The following is a 23,528-nucleotide window of genomic DNA, read 5'->3' as shown; positions in this document are numbered from 1 at the left end:
CCAAAGGCAGAGGCTTTAACCCACTGAGCCACTGAGGCGCCCCTGCGTTCCTGTTGTACAGACAAGGGGCTATAGGCTCAGAGAGCAAGGGCCACACAGTAAAGAGGTACAGGAGCTCTGTATGAACACGGAAACCAGGCTCTCATCTCGATGACGAGCTGGACGAGGGCTTAACAAAAATCAGGAGGGCCTCCTGTTCCCAGAGTATGGCAGATGACCCGGAGAGTCGTGGACAGGAGCAGGAATGCCTAGGCTCTGCGGGCTGCCTTTCCTATGAAGTTCTTGATAATTAAAACTGAACCTCATTATGACTTCTCCTTAGGTTTGAGGGTCTTTAAAAAGCTGAATTCACCCCCGTTGCCAGACCTTCCCTCCGCACCCACCTGGGGTAGCTTGCTCTCAGAAGCCTTTGTGCATTGCCCCCGTCTCAAGTTTGACCTGCCCTTTCAACTTCCTTCAGAGAGAAACTTTCCATTGTCTCTTTTTGCACACTCCACCGCCCCTCACCTCCTCCTGTCCCCTGTCTCAAGGCAACAGAATCATTAGAATCTAGAAGGAAAAGATTTTACTCATTAACCAAAAGGCTTTTTTTTCCTTCCCTCGGGCCATGTTTCTTGCTGTAGTCCGTTTGCCCACTGAAGCTTAGGCACCCCCGAATTCATCTGCATCGCAGGCTTCACTGTGCTCCTGAAACTGTTTTCCTCAGCCTTTTCAACTAAGCCCTCATCTGATGCTGATCGCTCCGAGGAGCCGATTGTCTTCTGCCTCCAGAGCTACCTTTTTTTTTTTTTTTTTAAGATTTTATTTATTTGAGAGAGAGAGAGAGAGAGAGAGAGGATGTGGGGAGGAGCAGAGGGAGAAGGGCAAGCAGACTCTGCACTGAGCTCTGAGCCTGCCCCGGGGCTCGATCCCAGGACCCTGAGATCACAACCTGAGCTGAAATCAAAAGTCAGAGGCTTAACCTACGGAGGCACCCAGGCGCCCCCAGAGCTAACATTTTAAGAAGCGCGTAGTGGCGGCTTTCTATAGGCTGGCCCTCCCTCGTGTTTCCTGAACCTAGGACCCCACGTTGCCAAACCCAGCTTGCGGTTTTCAGTGGAACTTTTCCCAGCCTGAAAATGTAGTAAGACCACTCTGTGAACCTGCTCCAGTCTCGGGATGGCCCCATCGCATTCCTTCTAGAAAGAACTTTGTCTCTGAGACTGCCTCTCCTCTCAGAGACCTCTCATATACCTGTTCCTGGGTGACCATATTGCATGGTAGGTTTTGTTCTGGTCCAGTTTTAGGGCAGAACCAACCCCCCAGCCAAGGCTTGATTTGGTTCTAGTTAAAAGTGGTTTAGTCCATTTGTTTTGTAAAACTTTGGTTGGTTCAGTAAAATGGATTTCTGTTTGTGTTGGGTTTGGGAGAAAGAAATCAGCATGATTCATTTTAGCTTTTAATATGCTCCGTGCTCCCACTTTATACTTGGTATTGAATTTTCGTTTTAATTTCTTGGCCGACTACTTATGTGGGGCGCTCTGCAAAGTGACGTATTAATCAATTCTGGCAGAAGCACCATCTGGTTGTTGAAAAGTCTCTCTCTGATTCACAGTGGAAGTTTGTCCACGTGCATCTGTATCTCTAACCTAGTGTCTCCTTGGCAGAGTAAAATTAGGGAGCCTTTCGGAATTTCTTACTACGTCTTTCTACACATATCTGACCTTCCTGGATCCAGACTGTGATGAGAAGTTGTTTGATGATGACAGTGAAGGGAGCTTCAGTCCCGATTCGGATTTGGGAGGGTACTTGGAAGACACCTATAATCAAGGTATGGCTTGGAATGCCTTTGCAGGTGGTTCACTGAATTTATTTAAACCTTGGCATTGTGATAAAATTGCGGCACGTACAGAAAATGATTGGTAATTAACATAACAAAAAGAGGCTTTGGGAACTCGCATCTATTAAAATGAATAAAATGCCAGTTTATAAATCTACACTGCAGAAGTGTTTTTTTAAAACCTAGAGGGACAAAGGGTTTCAGGAATGAGGATTCTTCACAAAATATACTCTGAAGACGAAACACATTGCTTGAATTTTCAAAGGAATGGTAGAGTCATCCAGGTTTGGTTGGATAATGGGGATGAAATCCTGTGTGTATAATATTTCTCAAACTGAGCAAGGTTTTTGGGTTGAAGTGACCGGTTTTTACTTTCGCGCAGTACATGGAATGGGGGGTGGGCATTCCATAGTGCTTAGCTCCCTGGTGACCGATTAAAACAAAAGATCAGATGTTTGCTGCTGGCCCTCAGGGTTTCATACGCTTTCAAGTTCATCTTGGTACGATGTGTATCTATCTTGACCTGTATTTTCTTTTCCTAGGGTGAAGGGCTTCCAAACAGTAACTTTGTAAGCATGTACGTTATCTTTGTAAACGTCTTTAGCCTCCAGCAGTGGGGGCGCAGGGATTTGTATCAGAATGCTGTCCCCCCCCCCCATTGAAGCTCCTTAGCGCCGCCTATAGGATCAGCGCTACACGCAGTCACGGTGACACGTTGACATATGTCTGCAGCTCGTTTTCACTAGCTCTTTCTCTTGCTTGTCCAGTTACAGAGAGCGAAGATGAACTGGACCAGTATATCAACCACCTCCTACAAAGCACATCCCTGAAGTGCTATCTGCCCCCTCTTTGTAAGAAGACAGAAGACAGCCATGTTTTCAGTGCCATCCACTCCACTCGGGATATACTTTCCGTGATGGCAAAAGCAAAGGGTTTGGAAATTCCATGTGCGTTAAGAAGTCTTCTCTGCCTGTTAAAGTAACTTCTCAGAGTAATGCATGAGCATAATTTAAAAGTCAGGATTCTAGAAGACAACAAAATCTAGGCGTTTCCTGCCTCATCCCTCCCCTCCCCACTGACCCAGTCCTTCTACAGAGAGACAACCGCTTTCAACTCTTCGTCGTTTCTCCTGGTGTTTACATATCTCTGTTTTTCTAAAACAGTCTGTGTATCTTGCCGTCTTTGGATGCGTCGACCTTATTCCGTGTCTGGTGACCTTCTCTAATTGCGGATGAGGATTCAGCTGTCCTCAGTCCCCGCTCCTCTACGTTCCTTCCCATAACCTAGTGATGTCGTTGGATTAAAGCGTCGTTAAATCCGTATTCGCTCTTTATATTAATACGTGCACGCAAGTATTATTCTCAGCTGAGCATTATAGTATCCTGTGATCATACTACTGTTTTTATTTTTGGGTTCTTCTGAAGTTAACACTAAAGTTAAAGTCAACTTTAAAAGTCAGTAATACTATTAACTTTATTGAAAGTTGCTCTATCTTTTCATTTTGGTTTGCCCCCTTTCGCTACTTCCCAGTGGCCCACGATACAAATTTCCACAGGGTTAGTCATTTCCATGAGTCTGTCAGCTATATACTTAGCGTCCACGAGTTTCCTTCTGTCTAGTTGATGGTCCTCTAGGCCTGTTGCACACCTGACATTCTGGGACTTCTCTTTAATCTTTGCAATAGTGGAACACATTCTAGAACTATTTCAAAAGGTTAAAAAAAAAAAAAAAAAAACACTGGTACAGTAGCAGAAGGGCAGGCACAACGCTGCCAAGCCTTCAACCTGCTTGTTTCTGAAGTTCACGGCCCCTTTTGCCTGTTTGCCTCCGTGTCTGGGTTGTCAGCTTTATCCTGAGATCTTCCCACACCAGCATCCTGGAGAGTTTCTGGAGACTTCTTGTCTCCTGGGTTGGCTCTCCTGTTTTCTGTGTCTCTGTTTTCCTGTTTCTTAGCTTACTCTTTTTCTGGTCAAAAATCCAGCACTTTCCTGAGAAATAGTACATGGTGAGAAGAATTGTCAAGACCTTTTGAGTCTGAAAACATCTACAAATATTCTATATATCCATTTGAGCGTTTGGGCAGAGAATTCTAGATTGAAAATGAATTTTTCATCAGGATTTTGAAAGCAGTGCTTTACTGTCCTTTTGCTACCAGTGTTGCTGTTGAGAAATCTAAACCCATTCTGATGTTTGTTCCTTCAATATAAACTGTTTCTCTCTTTGAAATTTTTTTGGATCTTCTCTGCTCCCAGGTTGTGAAATTTCAGTGATGTGCCTGGACCAGGGTCTATTTTCATCCACTGTGTGGAGGCTCAGTGCACCCATTCAATCTGGAAATTTGTTTTTCAGTCCTGTAAAGTTTTTCTGAAAATTTTTTTTAGAAAGATTATATTCATTTATTTGACAGAGAGAGAGAGATCACAAGTAGGCAGAGAGGCAGGCAGAGAGAGAGGGGAAAAAAGCAGGCTCCCCACTGAGCAGAGAGCCCGACGCAGGGCTCCATCCCAGGACCCTGAGATCATGACCTGAGCTGAAGGCAGCAGCTTTACCCACTGAGCCACCCACGTGCCCCTGAAAATTTCTTGACTCATGTCCTTCCCTACATTTAGTCTGTTCTCTCTCGCTGGTACGCACGGATTCCAGTGTTGACCTCCTGGAGAAGGCTTTATCGTTTCTCTTCGGTCTTCCATTTCTCTGTCTTTTGCTCTGTTCTGAGGGTCGTTGCTTCAACTTTTAGTTCCATCCCCTCAGCTGAGTTTCTGTACTTCGGCTCTTATGTTTTCAATCTTTGTTCTCTGAGTTGCGTCCATTCTTGTTCCATGCACGCAATTCAGTTAACTAAGAATATTAACAGCAGGGGGTTGAGGTTTGGTTTTTACATTTTTCTTCTCCCTGAATGGTTTCCAGGTTCCCCAAGTCAACTTTTCCTGTTTTGGTTTCGGTCTTCCACGTTAGTCTTCCCTGGAATGCGGAGTGTTCTGTGCTTCTCCTGGCGCGCCTGTCAGTGTCTCAGGGCGGAGGAGCGGCACCTGGGGCTTTAACGGGTGTAGGCCGTGTAGACTTCCCAGAGATACTCTACCGTCTCTTCTGCCATCTCCTTTCTGACAGGTCAGGCTCTGGTCACTTGGAGCTGTACAGTCTGTACAGTCTGTACAGTCTCCTATCCCACCACAGACCTGCCACACGCCCCACCTTCGCTTTTACCGCTTCAAAGAGCCTTCTAGTCTTCTGTCCAGGGGAGCAGGGCAGTGGCTGAGCTGTGTGGGTTAGAGGAAGGTGTCTGGAGAGCTCACTGCTTTTTCCACAGCTTCTGTCCAGTCTTCCTTATTTCTGGATACCCCTTCCAGATCCCCCAGTTCCAGAGGTGTGTAGTGCAGCAAGCTCCTGAGACTTCTAAAGATTCTCGGATCTAAATCTGGCTGGCTGTTGGTTGTTCCCACTGCAGACTTGGGGTTTGGTTGCCATGTGTCTACTAAGTCCGTTATCTTTCATTCATCAGCTTTCCCCCACTTCCAAAATGTCATTACTACTGTTTTGTCTCCCGCTTTTCCCTATTCTTGAGGATTTGTCTTTTAAAAAAAAATTAGGGGCTGCTGGGTGGCTCAGTTGGTTGAGTCACCTGGGGTCATGATCCTGGGGTCCTGGGATCGCGCTTGTGGCAGGCTCCCTGCTCCTCCCTCCCGCTCATGCTCTCTCTCGCTACCTCTCTCTCTCAAATAAATTTATAAAATCTTTAAAAGATGTTTAAAAATTTTTAAAAATGATTTTCTGCCGTGTTAGTGGGGTTTAAGAGAAAGTAAAATTAGAATGTGTATGTCCTTTACTAGTATAACCTGGAGGTCTATAAATGCCTTTTAAATATGCCCCATCTCTATCTTGAAAGCCCCCTATTTTCCCAAGATGTTAAGATCTAGCCTGGAAGACACAGATGGCTTGATGAATAAGTACTGATAATGACAGCATCCGAAGGTGGTGAAACACCAGAAGCTCCAACACGGGGCTCTGGCAAAGTGAAATGCACACCAGACTCCTGGGAGCTGGACGCCTTCCTTACAAGAAGGCCAGTGACCTTGCTCACATGCTCTTCCTTCTCTGGTTCCTAGTCTCCTCATCTGAAAGACAAAGGTTGGCCTCAGTCATTTCCAAGGCTCCTTTCAGCCCTTAGATGCTATGTCATTTCCCCGGAGTTCCAGGAGAGAAAAGCAAAATTCAGCCCCTTAAATTAAGCAAGACCCATGTCCTGCTCAGTTCTTGTTCCCAGATTTAACACATGATGTGGCTACATGGTAAATTCTTGCTGAAATTAAACTAAGTAAGTACTCATTCTTTCAGTTGGTTTGTATTGGACAAGGAGTAGCCCCCATGCCTCTCAAAAGAAGTATCTTATCCTTCCTCCTCTTCAGAAGGGCTTCCTTTATGCTTTTGTTTTCTAGTTGTTCCCATGACTTTGCCAACTAAAGTTCTGAGTGCTCACCGGAAATCACTAAATCTTGTTGATTCTCCTCAGCCACTCCTAAAAAAGGTGAAGTATTTAGAATCACTTTTTTTTTTTTAAGTGTAATGTTTTTCAATGCTGATATAGTCCTAAGAACTCTTTTACAAGGTTGAACTTGAAAGATCATATTTTTTGATATCTAGGACTTTGAGGATTGGAAGTTCTGGGTTTCAGTGGGAACCCCCTCACTTAGTTGTTGGCAGTCTGCTTTGGGTCTGTATTCACAATGCATTTGATGCAAACCTTTATATTTTGCATGGGGGAAAAGGCCTTTCTGCCCTGTCATTAGAGTCTGTCACACTGGAGGAAATAAGCTAGCTCACTACCTAGCCCTGTCCTATCCGTGCCAGCGAGCCAAAGCCAGGCCCCAATTTGCAGAACAGGGAACAAAACTAGAAAGAGATCCCCAAGGAGAAAAAAATCTCAGGGTGTTCTCCACCAGTTCCCATAATTTCTTTTATCTAGAAGTCTCCCTTAATTTTATCCCACATGAATAGAAAGATTCAGTGTCTACTGGAGAATCTTTTAACCTAACCTCAGTTTTAGGTCATTTAAAGCTTACATGCTTTTTGTGTTTGTTTTGCTTTCAAAAGGATATTTTATTGTAGCGCCAACTATATAAAGGCGGGCCTGGCAGAAGCAGGAGACCGGGGGTGGGGACTGCGCCGTCGGTGTTCTCCCAGCGGCCTCCTCCCCTCCACTCTGGTGGGAGCCGCTAGCCTGAGTTCTAATACCAGGGGTTGGTTTTCACCTGGTTTTCAACTGTGCATAAATAAAACTTACACATATTTTGACCCATTCAGCCTGATCTCTTGCAAACATCGAGTAGCATAGTGATTCGCTGATCAGAAACAGTAAAACCTATAAATGAGAAGCTACAGCAGAGTCCCCAAGAGCCTGGAGCCCAACAGTGACAGAGTTCCAAGACCCCGCTGGTGTTACTTCCTGGTCTTCCGTGAGTTCACATGCTTAGCTTCTCTCCCCTGCTCTTTGTCTTTTGTGTGGCCAGGCGCCCAAAGAGGACTTCCAGTGGCCCAGAGATGACCAGGGTGACGTGGACTGTGAGAAGCTCGTGGAGCAGCTGAAAGATTGTGCGAACCTCCAGGAACAAGCAGACATTCTGTACATTCTGTATGTAATAAAGTAAGTTTACGGTCTTCGCCAGCCCCAGCTCGCTCCGTTCTCCTTGACTCTTTGTTCTAGTTTTCTTGGCCTTCCAGCGCACCAGGTCACGATTCACCCGGATTATCCAGGATCACCACAAACAGACTTCTATCCCCTTCTCTGCCTACTAGCACTGGCCTCCTGGGATGAGAAGGCTGAGCGAGGCCAGGATCTCACTGCTTCCTGTTGTTAGGCTTCTGTTTCAAATAGAAGGGATGCTTTGGTAAGATGGAACCCTCTTGGTGAGACTCAGAGGCACCAGCAGGGCCCCCAGAGCTTGGCAGAATGTGTAGTGATTCATTTCCTTCCCTGCCAAGTGAGCTCTGCTGCAAGAGAATCCGGCCCTGAAGCATTGCAGGCCATACTTCCGGGGTTTTCCCTCTCTCGACAGGGGCCCCAGCTGGGACACAAATCTTTCCGGACAACACGGGGTCACGGTTCACAACCTCCTCAGCGAGCTCTACAGGAAAGCTGGCTTGAACCAGGAGTGGGGTTTGATCCGCTATATCTCTGGCCTGCTCAGGAAGAAAGTGGAGGTCCTGGCGGAGGTCAGAGCAAGTGCACTCGGGACTTCCGTGTGTTCTTTCCAGCCCCGTGCCCTCTTTCTGTTGTAAAGCTGGAAGTGAGCACCTCCTATTTGTAGAGAAAAGCAGTTATCGAAAACACAGATGGAACAGGCCCTCCTCTCCTGGCCTCCCACTGCTCTTGGAGGGCAAACAAAGGAAATGAAATGCAAGTTGATTAGTTTGGTTCCTTTTTAGCTGCAGAAGAAGGTTTACCAAGAAATAAAATGAAAATGCTCTGTGGCCTGGCAACCCTTTCATGCAGCGTTCTTAAATCTGCCCATCTGCAGTGCAATCATGATTAACGTTTTAACCCCGAGGTCCTGCAAAACCCAGAACTGCTTTCTAAGACATTAGAGTGCAGTGTTACCGTTAAGGCGACAGGTGTTTGTTGTACGTGAATAATGGGGACACTTGACAACCGAAGACTTTAACCTTAACATTGGTATCTTTGGACTCACGGCAGCTCATCTCCCTTGTGGAATAGCTGCGTATGCAGTGTGTTTGCTCTGCTGGGTGGGCGCCGAGTACCCTAGAGGGCCCTGCAGGGCCGGGGCCCAGGCCACAGAGCTCACAGGGCCCCAGCCCTGCCTGGGTTGCTCAGTCTGAGGTCTATACATGAATTTTCAAATAAACGGCAACCTGGGTTATAAAGTTTGTCAAGGTAAATTTATGGTCTTATGGGCGGTGACACTTGCCTGTTGGCTTTGCTGACTTCCCTCTCTCCCCCACTGTCACCGTGGCCCTCACCCTTTTCCCTACGTGATTAGGCCTGCACGGACCTGCTGTCACACCAGAAGCAGCTCACGGTGGGCCTGCCGCCAGAGCCCCGGGAGAAGACTATCTCTGCGTAAGCCTTCAGCCTGGGGACCTGACGTTTGTGGGGCCTTGTGGGACTGTGTTGAGAGCATCTGTGCCATCTACCACTCAGGAAGAGGGTCTTTGTTTGTTTTAAAGATTTACTTAGTTGAGAGAGAGCGAGAGCACAAGCCCAGGTTGCGGGGAGCAGAAGGAGAGGGACAGGCAGACTCTGCGCTGAGCAGGGAGCCCTACACGGGGCTCAGTCCCACCAGCCCGAGACCATGACCTGAGCCGAAATCGAGAGTTGGATACTAACCTGACTGAGCCACCCAGGCGCCCCAGGAAGAGGGTCTTTTTAAAACCCTGTCACTTGGGAGCCTCCCACGGGAAAATAAGGCTGTTCTGTGGAGGGCAGGGCAGACCCCTCCTGGGCATCTCTCATGGTGCTTGTGTCTTGATGCTTCTTCCTAGTCCCCTGCCCCCCGAGGAGCTCACAAAACTCATCTACGAAGCCAGTGGGCAGGACATCAGCATCGCCGTCCTCACACAGGTCCGGGGGCTGGGGAGGGGCGGGGAGGGGCGGGGTGGCCGCCTTCCTCCAGGCGCAGGGGCCTCTCCCCCCCCCGCAGCCGGTCTCTGCAACGCCGCCCGGGCATGTGTCTGCCTCAGGAGATTGTGGTCTACCTGGCCATGTACGTCAGGGCACAGCCCAGCCTCTTCGTGGAGATGCTCAGACTCCGGATCGGACTGATCATTCAGGTGATGGCCACGGAGCTGGCACGGAGCCTGAACTGCTCAGGTACGTGTGTGCAATTGGACTCTCGGGGGGGCGGGGGGGGGGGGGGTCCCGCCCTCTCCCCCTGCCCCACGGGGAGCCTGCCCAAGGGTTTTGGAAGCAGAGCTTCTGGGCCTTTGCTTGTGCTCATGCTTTCCCAGGTTCTGTCATGTAGACGCCGACTTTCATGCGTCAGGGAGAGTGAGGCACGAGGGTCTTGGGCCCTGCGTCTGTAGCTAAGTTCCTACTGTATGTCCTTGCGGCGAGAGGCCATCCCCCACTTCCTAGCACCTCCCACCGGGAGTCACCCTGCCGATTTAGAGATGTAAGTGAACAGTGAGACGCGCTCCAACACTGGAATCATCACAGTGTGAAAAATTACATGTCCGAATATTGAAACCACAGGTTAGAATCACCGAGGAGCAGCCCTGTTCATCCCTGAACTGGTAGTGAGGGCATCCCAAGCAGGGAGACCCGCCACAGTGGCCTTTGTCACCACCTCCCCCAGGCCCACCTGCCTCTACGTGCCACCAGCCCTGTGTCAGAGACACTTAAAAGGTGTGTATTTATAGGAGAAGAAGCTTCTGAAAGTTTGATGAACCTCAGCCCTTTCGACATGAAAAGCCTCCTGCACCATATTCTCAGTGGAAAAGAGTTTGGCGTCGAGAGAAGCAGTAAGTAAATGCTCAGTTCACCATTTTGGGGGACCAGAGGGGGCTGGGCTGGCGGGCCCAGGGGCTCCCGATACTGCGGTCGTGGACAGAACCTATGAGGTTCAGATTCCTACTTTATGGGGAGGTACAGTCCTAGGTCCAGATTTCAGCCTATTGGCCTCTGTGACCCCTCAGCGACCTGCTGCTAGTGCTGTTGTCTCGTGTGGGTGTGGCACGCGCCCCAGCCTGCCCCCTCCCTCCCTCCGCCGTCACTTGTGCACACGTGTGAGGAGGGGGTGAGGTGACCTGCCCTTGATTTGGCTTGAAGCACTCTCAAGCAGACCCCCACTGCCGTTCAGGCGAGTAGAGCCCTCTACTTCTAGCACCTTCTTGCTGAGGTTGCTTCTCCATTTTGCTCACTCCGTTCTGATCTGTACCAGAACCTTGTTTGCTGTGCTAGGAAGTATAATCGCCCGAGTCCTGGTGGAATTCTGTTCTCAAATGCTCCCTAATTATAATTGAAGCAATTATCATTTCTCCCCCTCATAATAAAGCAAAATGATTTGCAGACACATTGGCAAATTTATTTCATCAAGCCAAAGAAATGCCGTGTGGGCTGTCATTCTTTTTATTTAATAAGAAGGACATCGGGTACTTCGTATTTTTTCCCCAGAGTGCACACCAGCCAGCAAACAAAGACGGCATCGTGCAATCAGATGTGTTTTGGTCGCTTTTCTCCTTTCCTGAAGGAGGAGTGCTTGAGATCCTTTTCCAAAAGTAATTTTCAGTTCTATTCAAATGCACAGTCCTTGAAATGTAAATATGCAAGATAAATATTTTATGTGTTCCTGCTCATGAAAATAATATTCGGGGTTTGACACAGATAATTACGAAAACTTTGGTATTAGATCTAAAGCTATAGATGCTTACAAAATTGAGAACAGAGTAGTGTCACTTGAAAGCTATAAATATGTCTAATTGCAAGCAAGGCTAATTGCCGTCTTTTTACACATAACATCATTTGTTAATTGTCTTCCGTCATCGTTCAATTTTTGTAAGTTAAGAGACTCAAACAGTCTCGGAATTTTGGTTAAAGCCTGAGATGTTGGAGATATTTCCAGCTCTGCCCACCCTATACAGGCCCTGCTGTAGCTTCTGGCTTCTGTTCTCTACCTTCCTGGTATCCTTCCTCCCCGCTGTCCTTTAAATGTCGGTATCTGCTGGCTCCTTAGTCATCTCCGCTGTCCTAGATGGCACCCTCCACTCTGCGGCTTCAGTGGGGGCCCGGTGGGAAGGCTGGGCACTCAGGGGAAGCCGCTCTGAGGATGTGACCGTTGAGCTGGGTTTGCAGAGGAGCGGGTGGGGTGGGCGGGGGCAGCACGTGCAAACGTGCAGCACCTTGTAGCTGGCCAGGAGTGCGGGGCTGGGGGGTGGGGGGGAGGTGGGACCAGCCCTGTGCAGGGCTCGGGGCACTGGGCGGGGGGGTGGCTGGTGGGACTCGGCAGGAGGGCTTCACCCTGAAGGCAGAGGGAGGCCTGGAAGGACTCCGAGTGTGACATGATCAGCCCTGCCTTCAGAATGATTGCTGCGGCCCAAGCACTGAGAAGCCGTGCGCCACAGCAGGTTGAAAGTGAGGCGACTGACGGGAGCCACCCCACCCCTCCTGTGTCGGCAGGAGCACGCCGGGCCTGGGGCAGCCAGGTCTCCGCCTGCAGCCCTCCGCTGGCTTCTTCTCCTAGGACTTCCTCTCCAGCCCCCAAGGGTCCCATAGTGGGGTGGCCTTACTTTTCTACAAGGAAGGTGTGCTTTTGGAGAAGAAATTAAAAAAAAAAAAAAAAAAAAAACTCATTAAAGGGTTTTATGGCCACTCTGTTGGGGTTTTTTTTTTGTGTGCCGCTTAATTAAGTGATGTTCACCTTTTCAGCCCTTGACTCCGACACCCTTGGGGCCAGGGCCGTGTAGCAGGTGCCGTGCCAGGGGCTGGAAAGAGAGCACTGGCTGGAGCGGAGGAGGCTGTCTCCTTCTGGAGTTTTTCATCAAGTGGGAGAGCTAGAGGTGGATAAAAAGAAGCACAGGGCATGTATTCCTCCCTCAGGGTGGACGCTAGTAGTTTCTAAGAGCCATGTATGTGTTTCCCCTCCAGTGCGCCCTATCCATTCCTCCACATCCAGCCCTGCAATCTCCATCCATGAAGTGGGACACACTGGGGTCACCAAAACCGAGAGGAGTGGCATTAACAGGCTGAGGAGCGAGATGAAACAGGTAAGACAGGACCCTTGGTGGCAGTGCTGGGAAAGAAGTGGTTGTCCTGCCTGGGCTCACCTCAGAAAGTGCTAGAAACCCAGGGCCTGCACGGTGCTCTTTGTAGAGGATGTGTGATCCCTGCTGTCCTGAAATCTGAACACATTCTACCCAGATATCTAAGAATTCTATGAACATTCCAGAAAACACCCTTACCCATGTTGGTCTCTGTTGCCGAGAACCACACTTTCTCGGTGGAAGGCCACAGCTATTCCAAAAGTAGAGTCATACAAAATGTAACTGAATCGTCTTGCCGTGAAATGTGTCCTTCAGATGACGTAGCACAAAGAAGGTAGAAATAGAACAGGACACTCATGATACCTGGGTTTGCCGCCGTCCACTGCTGTCTCTCTCCTCGGTTCACTTTTAACCTCACCAGAAATTCCTTCTTTTTTTTTTTTTTTTTTTTTTTAAAGATTTTATTTATTTGACAGAGATCACAAGTAGGCAGAGAGGCAGGCAGAGAGAGAGAGGGAGGGGGAATCAGGCTCCCCGGTGAGCAGAGAGCCAGATGCAGGGCTCCATCCCAGGACCCTGGGATCATGACCTGAGCTGAAGGCAGAGGCTCAACCCACTGAGCCACCCAGGTACCCCCAGAAATTCCTTCTGAAGTGATCCCCCAGGACCTCAAGGCCATAGCTCTTCAGTCCTCGTGTGCCAGGGATGGGGCTAGAACTTACCTGGTCTGTAAGAGGAAGCAGAGTGTCCTTCTGACCACCACCCAAGTGAGAAATGTACTTAGATTCTCTTCTCTGTGTCAGATGATGACTCAGTAGATTGAGTCCCTGAGGCGCTCGTGGGTCACACCCAGCAGCTGGGCCAGCACACTCCTGGATTTCCGAGAGGTTGATAGAAGTAGGGCATCCTTGATTTGAAACTGGCTTTTGTTTATGTCCTGACGTATTTTTACTTTCAGATGACTAGGCGATTTAGTGCTGACGACCAGGTGAAACATTGTCTTGTTCTGTCCTTCACACGTGTGCTTTGTGTTCAGATTTGTGTTCTTTCTGGCTTGGATGTGGAAAGCAAGGCTGCGAATATGGAGAGTGATTTTGCCCATCAAATCCGCTTGGGTGGAGGTAGCTTCTCGGGCTGTGGCGGGCAGGCAGAGCAGGAGAGGAGGCCTTACCATAAATCCATTTACCAAGCTCTTGGGTTTAATAAGAGGCTTTGTGAGATGTGGTTCTGGGCTCTGCCTTGCCAGGAGTTTCTATGCAAAAAAAAGGAAGTAGAGAAAAGTAAAACATGGTCATTGATTATATGACTAGAAAGAATACTGCTATCCCTGTCCCCACACTGCCTGGGGGAATTTAACCCTGGAAGGAAAACAGTGTACGGATACCGTTCTTTCCAGGCACCTTTGGGACCCATTTCTTCCGCTTCCCTCCAGAAAGTCTGAAGCACATTCCCCATGATTCAGTGCCCTGTGAGCGAGCGAGCGTCGAGGACTTGGAGAGTGACATGCACATTCTCCATGTTGTCTCTGCTGCTACCTTAGGTTCTTTCCAAGTCAGGAACCAACTTTGCAAACATCTTCCTTTGCTAGCCACTCGGTGGCACCAGACCCCGACTGTCGCTCGCTGTGGGGGACTATGGCTGGCTCCTGCCTCCATTTAGTACTGTCCTTGTATCTTCTGGGACAAAATGATCGACGTTGCTAGGTTTAGATTCCGCCAGTACAAGTTTTCTGTTTGGCCCCTTACATCAAGGAAAGACATTATTTTCTCTCCAAAATTTTATAGATGCTTTAACATTTTAAATTTTGACTCACTTTTGCAAGAACCCCACGGGTGCATGGTTTTTGCCCAGGCACTATCCCCATGCAAGTTAAGGATATATTATAGATTTTTAGATGAGGAAATATTTGTTTGGGCAAAGGTCATCAGCCTGCTCTTACCTGTTCATTTAATAAATATCTATTTAATGCCAGTAGGGCCAGATGCTAAGTGCTGGTTATGGGCAGATATTTGATTGATTTCTACAGATTTTCACTTTTTTTTTTTTTTAAGATTTTTTTTTTTTTATTTGTCAGAGACAGAGGGAGAGCGAGCAAGCACAGGCAGGCAGAGGCAGAGGGAGAAGCAGGCTCCCTGCCGAGTAAGGAGCCTGATGTGGGACTCGATCCCAGGACCCTGGGATCATGACCTGAGCTGAAGGCAGCCGCCTAACAACTGAGCCACCCAGGCATCCCTTTTAAGATTTTTTTAATTGACAGAGGTCACAAGCAGGCAGAGAGGCAGGCAGAGAGAGAGCAGGGGAAGCAGGCTCGCTGCTGAGCAGAGAGCCCGATGTGGGGCTCAATCCCAGAACCCTGGGATCACGACCTGAGCTGAAGGCAGAGGCTTTAACCCACTGAGCCACCCAGGTGCCCTGATTTTCACAACTCTTAAAGATTAATGCTTTGTGGCTGGGACTTTGGAAAATAAATTGTGTCCTAACTTGATAAGGCATCTCCTGCGAGGACTAGAATGGGTAACATTTCATCCTCCCGAGAAAGATAATTTCCAAAGTCCCCCGTGACATGGAGCCTTGAGCTCTGCGCTGGCTGGCATCTGGGGCTCTTGGCCTGGACGGTGAGTGGAAACTTCTGCCTGCCCGCCTGCCTCCTCTGCGCCTTCTTTCCGCGGGGGTTCTTGATGCTGTTCTGTGTTCCTCCTGTCTGCTTGCGTCCTTCGGTGTCACTGCACATGACTGAGTGGACTCTCTTTGTTTTATAGCTGTTTTCTGTGAGCCAGGCCATGTCCAGCAGTGCGCATTCCTCCAAGTCTGCGGTAAACCACGCATCCCGACTGTCCTCCTCACCGCCTCTGCGTTCGTGGTGTCTGAATGCTCTTGTCCTTCTCGTGCACCCACCTCATCCCTAACTCCCACAGCTTTGACCAGGTTTAAGAGTTTTCATTTGAATGTCATTATGAAGAGGGTCTAGAAGGAAAGCTGAGAAGTTCTTGATTTGAGTTCTGTCCAGGAGCTTCTGGAACCTTCGGGGTACTGGTTCTATGCCTTTCTTCTGAGCTGTGGTGGTGAGCCAGGGCCTACAAGTGTTGATGAGCACCTTGTACTCACGACGCCCTGGCTTGGCCTGAGGAGTAGGAAATATTCTAATTGCAGAAGCGAGTCTTAATCTTCCTCTTGAAACTAGAAGGAGAAAACCAGCTGAGTCATTGATGAGTGCGGCTGTAATTACTTTTATTTGTATCTAATTGTTGCCGTATTTAAATGGCAGTAATGAGCCCCATGGAATAACCCAGCCTAACAGCCTTTTCAAAATAAGATCCGATGAAGTCAAAATGAGTACATAGGGAAAACTGCCTCCTGGCCTGCTAGCATGCTCGCCATTTGGATTTCATTTTTAAACCTTTAAGATCGAGGTTGTGCATTGAGAAATGAAGGTACCAGCTAGGCTGGAGCAAGATAACACAGGAGGATGACAGTTACCCTCTGCTGCCCTGTAGATGGGCAAGTAAGAACCCATCCTCTGGCAGAAAGCAGGCTGTGAGCCTTGCCATACTCCCCCGCCCCCCTCCCCCCAGGAAGCCAGCACGGCTTTCAGGCCGGAGCTCCAGGCCCCCACTGGGCGCCTCTGGGCGCTGCATCTGCAGTCGTGGGCGGGCCTGCTGGCTCCTGAGGCCAGAAGCGGAAGTGCTGGCCCTGCCCCAGCGCTTGGCTCTCGAAGGCCAGAATAAGGCCAGCCTCCGGCCAGGAGGAGGGAATGGGATGACATGCTCCCTCTGCTTCAGCAAAGCCTGTGTTCCAGCTCGGCGGCTGCCATGCTCCCCGGTTAGGGTGGAGTCCAGGGCCAAGAACAGGCAAACAAAGGGACTCAAAGGGATGGGGGTGGGGTGGGGGGAAAATATACCGCCCTCTCAGAGGCCTCGCTACTCAAGAAGGATTCCCAGCCTTTACTCCACCCCTCTCCCCCTTCCCCCATATGCTGTGTTGCCTTGTCTGCGGCACCCGCAGGACAGGGAGATGACCACTGCCTCTGTGGGGCACTGTGCAAGTAAAGTGGCCACTTTGGCCTTTACTGGCCTGGGCTCGCTCTCGCCTCCCTCGTGCGGTGATGCCAGAGGGCCTTGGCAGGGACAGCTGAGTCCCGTGTGTCCTTACCTCAAGGCAGGTGCGCTTTCAGGGTTTTCTGTGTCTTCCTGCAGTGAGTGCTCATGGCTCCCCACAGCAGGTGTGACTGTGACCCATTGGACAGGGGAGGCCGAGACCCAGAGCAACTGGGTAGATGCAGCGGCGTTGACTTGGGAGTCACAGTCTGACCCCAGGGGCTGCACTCTGGCCTGCTAGGCCTCCCCGTGGTCAGGTCAGGGTCCTTTGGTGGTGTACCCCCTCTCAGGGGCTGGGAGGAGTACACGAAAAGAGATCAGTAGCCAGCCTGTACAGGAAAGAATGAGTCCAGCTGCAGGAAATGGCCCGAGTGCAATCAAGGAACTATGTTCCTTCTGGGCCTATGGTCTCTGTTTTGAGGAATCAACAGAGTCCTCCCTCACGAGGGCCAGTAGTCCTGTGGGGTTCCGTTTCTGCAGATTCTGAAGGCCACGCTCCCTGTGTCTTGCAGAGGTCCAGCACCCCATCCTCGCCCACTGGCACGTCATCCTCAGACTCGGGCGGGCACCACATTGGCTGGGGGGAGCGCCAGGGCCAGTGGCTCCGCAGGAGAAGGCTGGACGGAGCCATCAACAGGGTCCCTGTGGGATTCTACCAGAAGGTGTGGAAGATACTTCAGAAGGTAAGCTTGGCCACTGGACTGCATTCCACCAGCCCTGTCGCTGGGGACACACCCTCCCAGGGGAACGAGGCACCGCCCTACTTCCTTTGTGAAGTATGGTGGCCCCTGCAGAGTGAGCGGACTTGGCCCCTGAGTTTGGGGAGCCCCCAGCCTAGAGCAGGGTTCCTTCCCCTCTGATGTTTAGCCCTGTTGATATTCAAGGCCGAGTAATTCTTTTTTTGTGGGAGCTCTTCTGTGCATCGTGGGACATTAGGCAACATCCCAGGCCTTCATGCACTGGATGCCCCCCGACACTCCCCCCCAGTTGTGACAACCAAAACTATCTCTGGACATTGCCAAGTGTCCCCGGGCAGCAGATTGTCCCACCTGAGAATGGCCGGCTGAAACCGCAGCATGTAAGATCAGGGGGCGGTGCAAGCTCTGTGGGACCACATTTGACCTATTTCAGGAACATAGAAAAGTCAAGATAGACCAAAATGAGATAAGGCAGGGAAGGCTTTTGATGACAACACTGTGACATAGGTGACCTGCAGTGGCACCCCCAGGCCTTAGCCTCCCATGTGTGCCTGGTGGTGGCCTCTGTACCATTCAGCAACGTGATACACACATCTGGGGCTGTAGGGCCCCGTGTCAGGCCCCGGGTGGCCTGAAGCACAAACCCACCTCCCCGAGGCCGCCTCTGGCTCTGTTCCTAGAGGATGGGGCCCCCAGCCCCCCTCCATTGCACCAGCTGCCCCCAGGCCTGCGGCCAGCTGACAGGGCTGCAGTTCTCGGGCTGCCTGAAGCCATGAAAATATCAGCGGAGGTTATCAGAAGCCACAGCCTGCCCTGCACACACCAGAACACAGCGGAGGCTGCACACATGGGTGACCAAGGATGGGGCAGTGGTGGAAGCCACACCACTTTGCTCTGCACACCCCCCACCCCCACAGGGCACTTGTGTGTCCCCCAGGTCCTGCCGCAGCTCGTCTTTCCTCACACCCGGCACGTTAAAAGTTAAAAGCTCAGTTAAAAGCTTTGGTGCAAATTAAGAACCATGGGGAGGACTGGTGTTTTGTTTTGTTTTTTTTCTTTTTTTAAACTATTTTTGTTAGCTCATTACACCATAGGCAAGGAGAGGAAAGTCATCCCAAATGAGCATGTACTACAACCCCCTTCCCAAAGGCACAGCACGTTTCAGCTGTTCTGTTGCTGGGGCAGCGGCCCCTGGGCCAGTAGGGAGCTTTAGCGTCTCTGCTTCGTGGGGACGGAGGGCTTCACAGCGCTGAGCACGGGGAGGTCCGAGTGGGCCCTGTCCTCAGGCAGCTGGTCCGCACAGAGCAGCAATGCCCTCAGAGCCCACAGGAGCCTCGGTTTCCCCTTCCCCCACCTCTGCTCCGGAGGCGTGGGCGTTTGCTGCCCCCCTGTCCTGGGCCTGCCAACCCCTGGGATTTAGAAGGCAGCCAATTCGAATTAGACTAGAACGAACTTCCTAGAAAAGCTCCCCACTCTTCCTGGGGCATCATACACTTCCAGACCTCTCCTGGTTCAATCCCAAGACACTTCTATTATGAAAAAGCAGCATTTTGTGTTGAGCCGGCGTTGGATATTTATATACGAGGGTGTGCGTGTGCACGTCTGTGCATGTGCTCGAGTCTTTTGTGATTGGTGCTTATTATAGTAATCTCAAAAATAGATGCCTGCAAAGGCACAGAAGTATCACTGCGCCAGCAGGAGCCATGAAAATCTCCCTTTATATGGCCCTGAAGGGGGCCGCGCCGCCGGCAGGGCCCAGTTGCCAAGTGAAACGCGGAGCTTCCAGAGGACCCAGCAGCTCCCTGGGGCATTGTTCGTGTGCGATCTGAAAGCCGCCTGCTGCTTCCCTAGAATTGGTCCATCAAAAACACAGCCTGTGGGCAGTGAGAACAAGCGCTCTAAAAATAACGCGAGCAGTCTGGCGTGTGCAGCCCGCGTGCAGGTTTCCAGAGTAGAGTGACTGGAGAGTGTGTGAATGCGTGTGCACACTTACCTGGCTCCGGAGTCTGACCGACGCGTGCTGTGCTCTGCCTCCAGTGCCACGGTCTGTCCATCGATGGATACGTGCTGCCGTCGTCAACGACGAGAGAGGTAGGACGGGGAAAGCCTGGTGCCCACCTACGGCCGGTCTCCCCGCAGGGCGCGAGGGCGTGCTTCCCACACCACAGATCTGCCTGTCAAGAGCTTTACCTTTGCCCTTGAAAGCACCCGTAAGAGCAAAGCTGTGGCCCCACACACTGCCGCCCCTTCTGCCGAGGACAGTCAGCTTCCTGCTTCCCTTTCCCCTATGCATTCTTTCACACACTGAGTGTTTACCGCGCCCGAGACCCGGTGCTATATGCCGGCCGGAGTGAGGAGGAAGAAAGGAATGAGCAGAGGGCCCTGGCCCCTGGACGTCCCAGTCTAGTGGGGTAGGTAAATCAAGTGAGGACAAGGCCAACTCACCCCCACTGCGAAGTTGTCGGCCTCCCGCTCCAGAGGGTTCTGGCTGCCGGCATCAAGAATGTGGCCAGTGGGGCGCCTGGGTGGCTCAGTGGGTTAAAGCCTCTGCCTTCGGCTCAGGTCATGATCCCAGGGTCCTGGGATCGAGCCCCACATCGGGCTCTCTGCTCGGCGGAGAGCCTGCTTCCTCCTCTCTCTCTGCCTGCCTCTCTGCCTACTTGTAATCTCTGTCTGTCAAATAAATAAATAAAATCTTTAAAAAAAAAAAAAAAAAAAGAATGTGGCCAGAAAGGAGGCAGCATTTGGGCCGAGCCCTGGAGGCCACGGGTGCTGCGGCCCACGCTGGGAGCAGGGCTGGCTGTCCTCCGCTCCCTCCTCACCCCTCCGCTGGTCCCTTTGGCAGATGACCCCCCAGGAGATCAAGTTTGCCGTGCACGTGGAGTCGGTGCTGAACCGCGTGCCACAGCCCGAGTACCGGCAGCTGCTGGTGGAGGCCATCATGGTGCTGACGCTGCTCTCGGACACCGACATGAACAGCATCGGGGGCATCATCCACGTGGACCAGATCGTGCGGACGGCCAACCAGCTGTTCCTGCACGACCAGGTGGGTGTGCCCAGGCCTGCCCTGTCACGCCCCCAGCTGAGGTGGGGCAGAGGCAAGGTAGCAGCCAGGCTGGTATCTATCTCTGTCAAGGCTGAGGCTTCTTTGTCCAGTAGGAAAGACTATTCTCAAAGAAAATGTCATCACAGATGGTGAAAAGAACCATCAACCGGTTGGTTAGAAAATGGCACAGTGGCCACTAGGGAAGTCTAAAGATGTTTGGAAATGGAGAGAGTCGTTTGGGCCTAGGTTTTGGCGCAAACATGACTTGCTATGGGTGGGGCCCTGGGTAAACCAGCTACTTACCCTGCACCTGGAGCTGGGGTGGGAGGAGCCGTCCTGTCGTTGCGGAGTCAGAGCCATGCTGCAGACCAAGGCACGTGGGAGCACAGTGTGGTGCCCAGAGGAGAGGCTGGATGTCCCTTTCCGGGCACTCGTGGCTCCCGCCCTTGGGCTTAGAGCCCTTCGCTGGGGGCTGCTGGCTTCTAGCACATACCGTCCTCCCAGGGCCAGAGAGAGAAGGAAGTCTGTTCATTCTTTGCCTCGGTCTTCCTGCTGCAGATGTCGATTGGAGCCGTGGACACCCTGGACAAAGACCAAGCCACAGGCATTTGCCACTTCTTTTATGACAGTGCTCCAAGTGGGGCCTATGGGACAATGACCTACCTAACAAAGGCAGTGGCTTCTCATTTGCAGGAGCTGCTGCCCAATTCAGGGTGCCAGATGCAGTAGGGCCTTGGTGCCCTGAGACTGTCACTTGCCCCCTAGCCTCGTTGGGAACTTTCTGTTCCTCAGGGTCCCCTGTGTTGGTGCAGAAGCATGTCCCATCAGAAACCCTGGCCAGGAGGAGGTGGCAGCAGTGGACCTGAAACCAGTGTCTGTCCGAGCAGGACTCCTGTGCTCCCCCCAGGAGTGCCACAGGATCCCCTTCTAGGTTTGCTTTGCTGGAACATTTGCTGCAACATCTGGTCTCGGAGTCTGAAGAGGAATTGGAAACTGGTCCCTTTTGAGTGCAGTGTGAACGGAGAAGCCAGCTTCAATCGGCTCTCGCTGAGAGTTCCTGCAATCAGTCGGCGGTGCTAGTGACACATCTAAAGATAGGAAGAGCCTTACTGCGGCAGGAACGGACCTTGACAAGGGGAACGTCTTACCAGGATGTAGTCTGTCCGCTAGTCTGTAGTGGACCAAACTGTTTACCAAATAGAACAACTCTGTCTTTCTGTGGAAGTTTGGTTTCCTTGTGTCTTGTTGCTTTCTAGGGCTCTTGTTGTTTTGTTGGCAGAGCTACCTTTGTGTGACAGCATCCGCTCTTGCAGTTAACTCTGGCTTGTGGTCTCAAGGCTTTTATCCTGGCTCCTTATGAATTAGAGATTTCTTCTGCCTTCTATAGAAAAAAAACCCCACATCTTCTGGATGTAGCACACACACACACACACACACACAGAGGCAGGGGAGGTGCCAACTCTCCTTAGAGCTGGGCCAACTGTTTGGGGACTGGAGCAGGAAGTCCCTCTGGAAGGCCTGGGCCCCCTACCCCCACATGCAGTGACCACCCTGCGGGTGGGCAGTATCTCCTCCCGCACCTGGGGTGGGCGGGGGGGTGCTCCATGAGGAGCACTCGGTGCCAGATGCCCGGGAGCCGAGTGGAGTGCCCTTGCACAGACAATGCTTCCGTCTTAGCACAGAGCCAGAGTGGCTACTTGAGCCTGTTCCCTGGAAGGCAGGCGTGCCTGGGGGCCTGGAATGTCAAGCAAGGGCAGATCCTCGTAGGAGAGGGCCTCACCGTCTTTGACTGGTATTTGGTGAACAGAATTTTCTCTCTAGGCACTGTCTTACCTTTTGGAGGCCGGGGTGGGCAACATCAGGGACCAGTCTCTGTGGGTGGCAGACTTTGGGGGACAGGCCACCCCCGGTGGTTAAATGGTGAGCTCCAGCTGCTGGAGGGTGATGGACTAGGTTTGTGACGACTGCCACTGAGGTGGGGAACATGGCCCCGGGATCGTTGGCTCAGAGGTTTATGTGAAGGGGGAGAAAGCTGATACTATCGCTGCTTTGAGGGGACACAGAGGTGCCCAGAGCCCCTCAGAGTCCAAACTTAGTACTGATCCCTATTCTCGACGTGGGAGAGCCGCTCTTCAGCTGGGCCCCAGGGAGAGAGAGTCGAGAAACACATGGCCCAGCGCTCCTTACCTGGGCTCGGTGGTGTCCACGCCCCATGCACATGTGACTCGGGGACCTCGTTTGGAATTCTTGAAAGCGCAGTTCTTTCTTTGCTGAGGCCTGGGGTGGTTACATACAGAGCCACACCGGAATCTGTCCGTCCCGCCCCCACGGACTTCTCCCTGTTCCTCTCCCCCTTCCCTATCAATGTCCGCAGGTGCTGCGCACTTCCCGCACAAGGGGCGGGAACACAAAGCTACAGGAGGTGTGACTCCGTGCTCAAGGGCCTCAGCCGGCCGGAAGGCTGGTGAGAAAAGCTGTGCGCGCTCGGTGGCACAGACCCAGCAGAGACCCAGACGCCACGGGGACCGGAAGGCCGGGCCCGCCCGGAGCGCAGGTGGCAGCATGGAGCTCAGCGACCGTGCGGCCTGGCCCGCGGCTCCTGCCCACACAGCACATGGCCTGGCCTGGCACCATGCTCCCCGCGCTCCTGCGGTGCTCCCTGCCCATGCCCCGTCTTTCCAGGGAGGCATGTTTGGGCCCGTGTGCCTCTGAGGGTCCAAGGCAGGGAGGTGGGCACGGCCAGCCTGGTTTCAGAGTAGCATTTTCATAACCTTTGTTTTGGGGTTTCGAAAGACATGCCTCACGCACTTCACCTGCTAGACTTCCTGGAGGGTCGTTTCCAAGGCAGGCAACGTAACAAAGGCACAAGCTGTGTAAGTCCTGGTGGCTTCTTGGGAGAGAAAGTTCCAGAAGAGTTACAGCCCTCCCAATTGAGCCAGATGCTAATTTAGAACATCACCTGCCCATGGATGGTACGCAAACCACAGACGCCGTGGCGGGGCTCACCAGCCGAGGTGCGGGCCAGGGGGCAGAGCCATAATAAGCAATTCAGCGGTGCCTTCGGTTCCCTCTTTTGAAGCCTCTTTCAAATGAAATCCTGAAATAGTATCGCATTTCCACAGGCATCAAGCTGTCAGCTTCAAAGAAGGAGAACGGGCTTC

General features: G+C 51.6%; 1 protein-coding gene across 6 annotated transcripts in view; it reads left to right on the top strand.

Moving 5' to 3' along the window:
• Positions 1–21,591, top strand: part of PHKA2 (phosphorylase kinase regulatory subunit alpha 2) — a 76,602-nt gene extending 55,011 nt beyond the window's left edge. The window contains exons 18-33 of one of the 6 annotated variants that reach the window (XR_009349834.1): positions 1,647–1,810; positions 2,587–2,766; positions 6,253–6,341; positions 7,324–7,457; positions 7,870–8,026; positions 8,812–8,891; positions 9,314–9,392; positions 9,512–9,641; positions 10,190–10,291; positions 12,414–12,532; positions 13,488–13,517; positions 15,289–15,342; positions 17,136–17,306; positions 19,359–19,412; positions 19,527–19,732; positions 20,167–20,305. Coding sequence is in view for 5 of the 6 variants with exons in the window: in XM_059156867.1 (XP_059012850.1) it covers positions 1,647–1,810; positions 2,587–2,766; positions 6,253–6,341; positions 7,324–7,457; positions 7,870–8,026; positions 8,812–8,891; positions 9,314–9,392; positions 9,512–9,641; positions 10,190–10,291; positions 12,414–12,532; positions 13,488–13,517; positions 15,289–15,342; positions 17,136–17,306; positions 19,359–19,412; positions 20,167–20,367; positions 21,160–21,447 (2,032 nt within the window). In the remaining variant the exon portion in view is untranslated. Of the gene's footprint in view, positions 1–1,646; positions 1,811–2,586; positions 2,767–6,252; positions 6,342–7,323; positions 7,458–7,869; positions 8,027–8,811; positions 8,892–9,313; positions 9,393–9,511; positions 9,642–10,189; positions 10,292–12,413; positions 12,533–13,487; positions 13,518–15,288; positions 15,455–17,135; positions 17,307–19,358; positions 19,413–19,526; positions 19,733–20,166; positions 20,368–20,925 lie in introns of those variants that run through there. The other 5 variants (XM_059156867.1, XM_059156870.1, XM_059156868.1 and 2 more) reach the window with 5 other exon arrangements.
• The last annotated feature ends 1,937 nt before the right edge of the window (positions 21,592–23,528 follow it).

Source organism: Mustela lutreola, chromosome X, assembly GCF_030435805.1.
Source record: "Mustela lutreola isolate mMusLut2 chromosome X, mMusLut2.pri, whole genome shotgun sequence".
Taxonomy (NCBI): domain Eukaryota; kingdom Metazoa; phylum Chordata; class Mammalia; order Carnivora; family Mustelidae; genus Mustela; species Mustela lutreola.
This window is presented reverse-complemented; position numbering and strand designations above follow the sequence as displayed.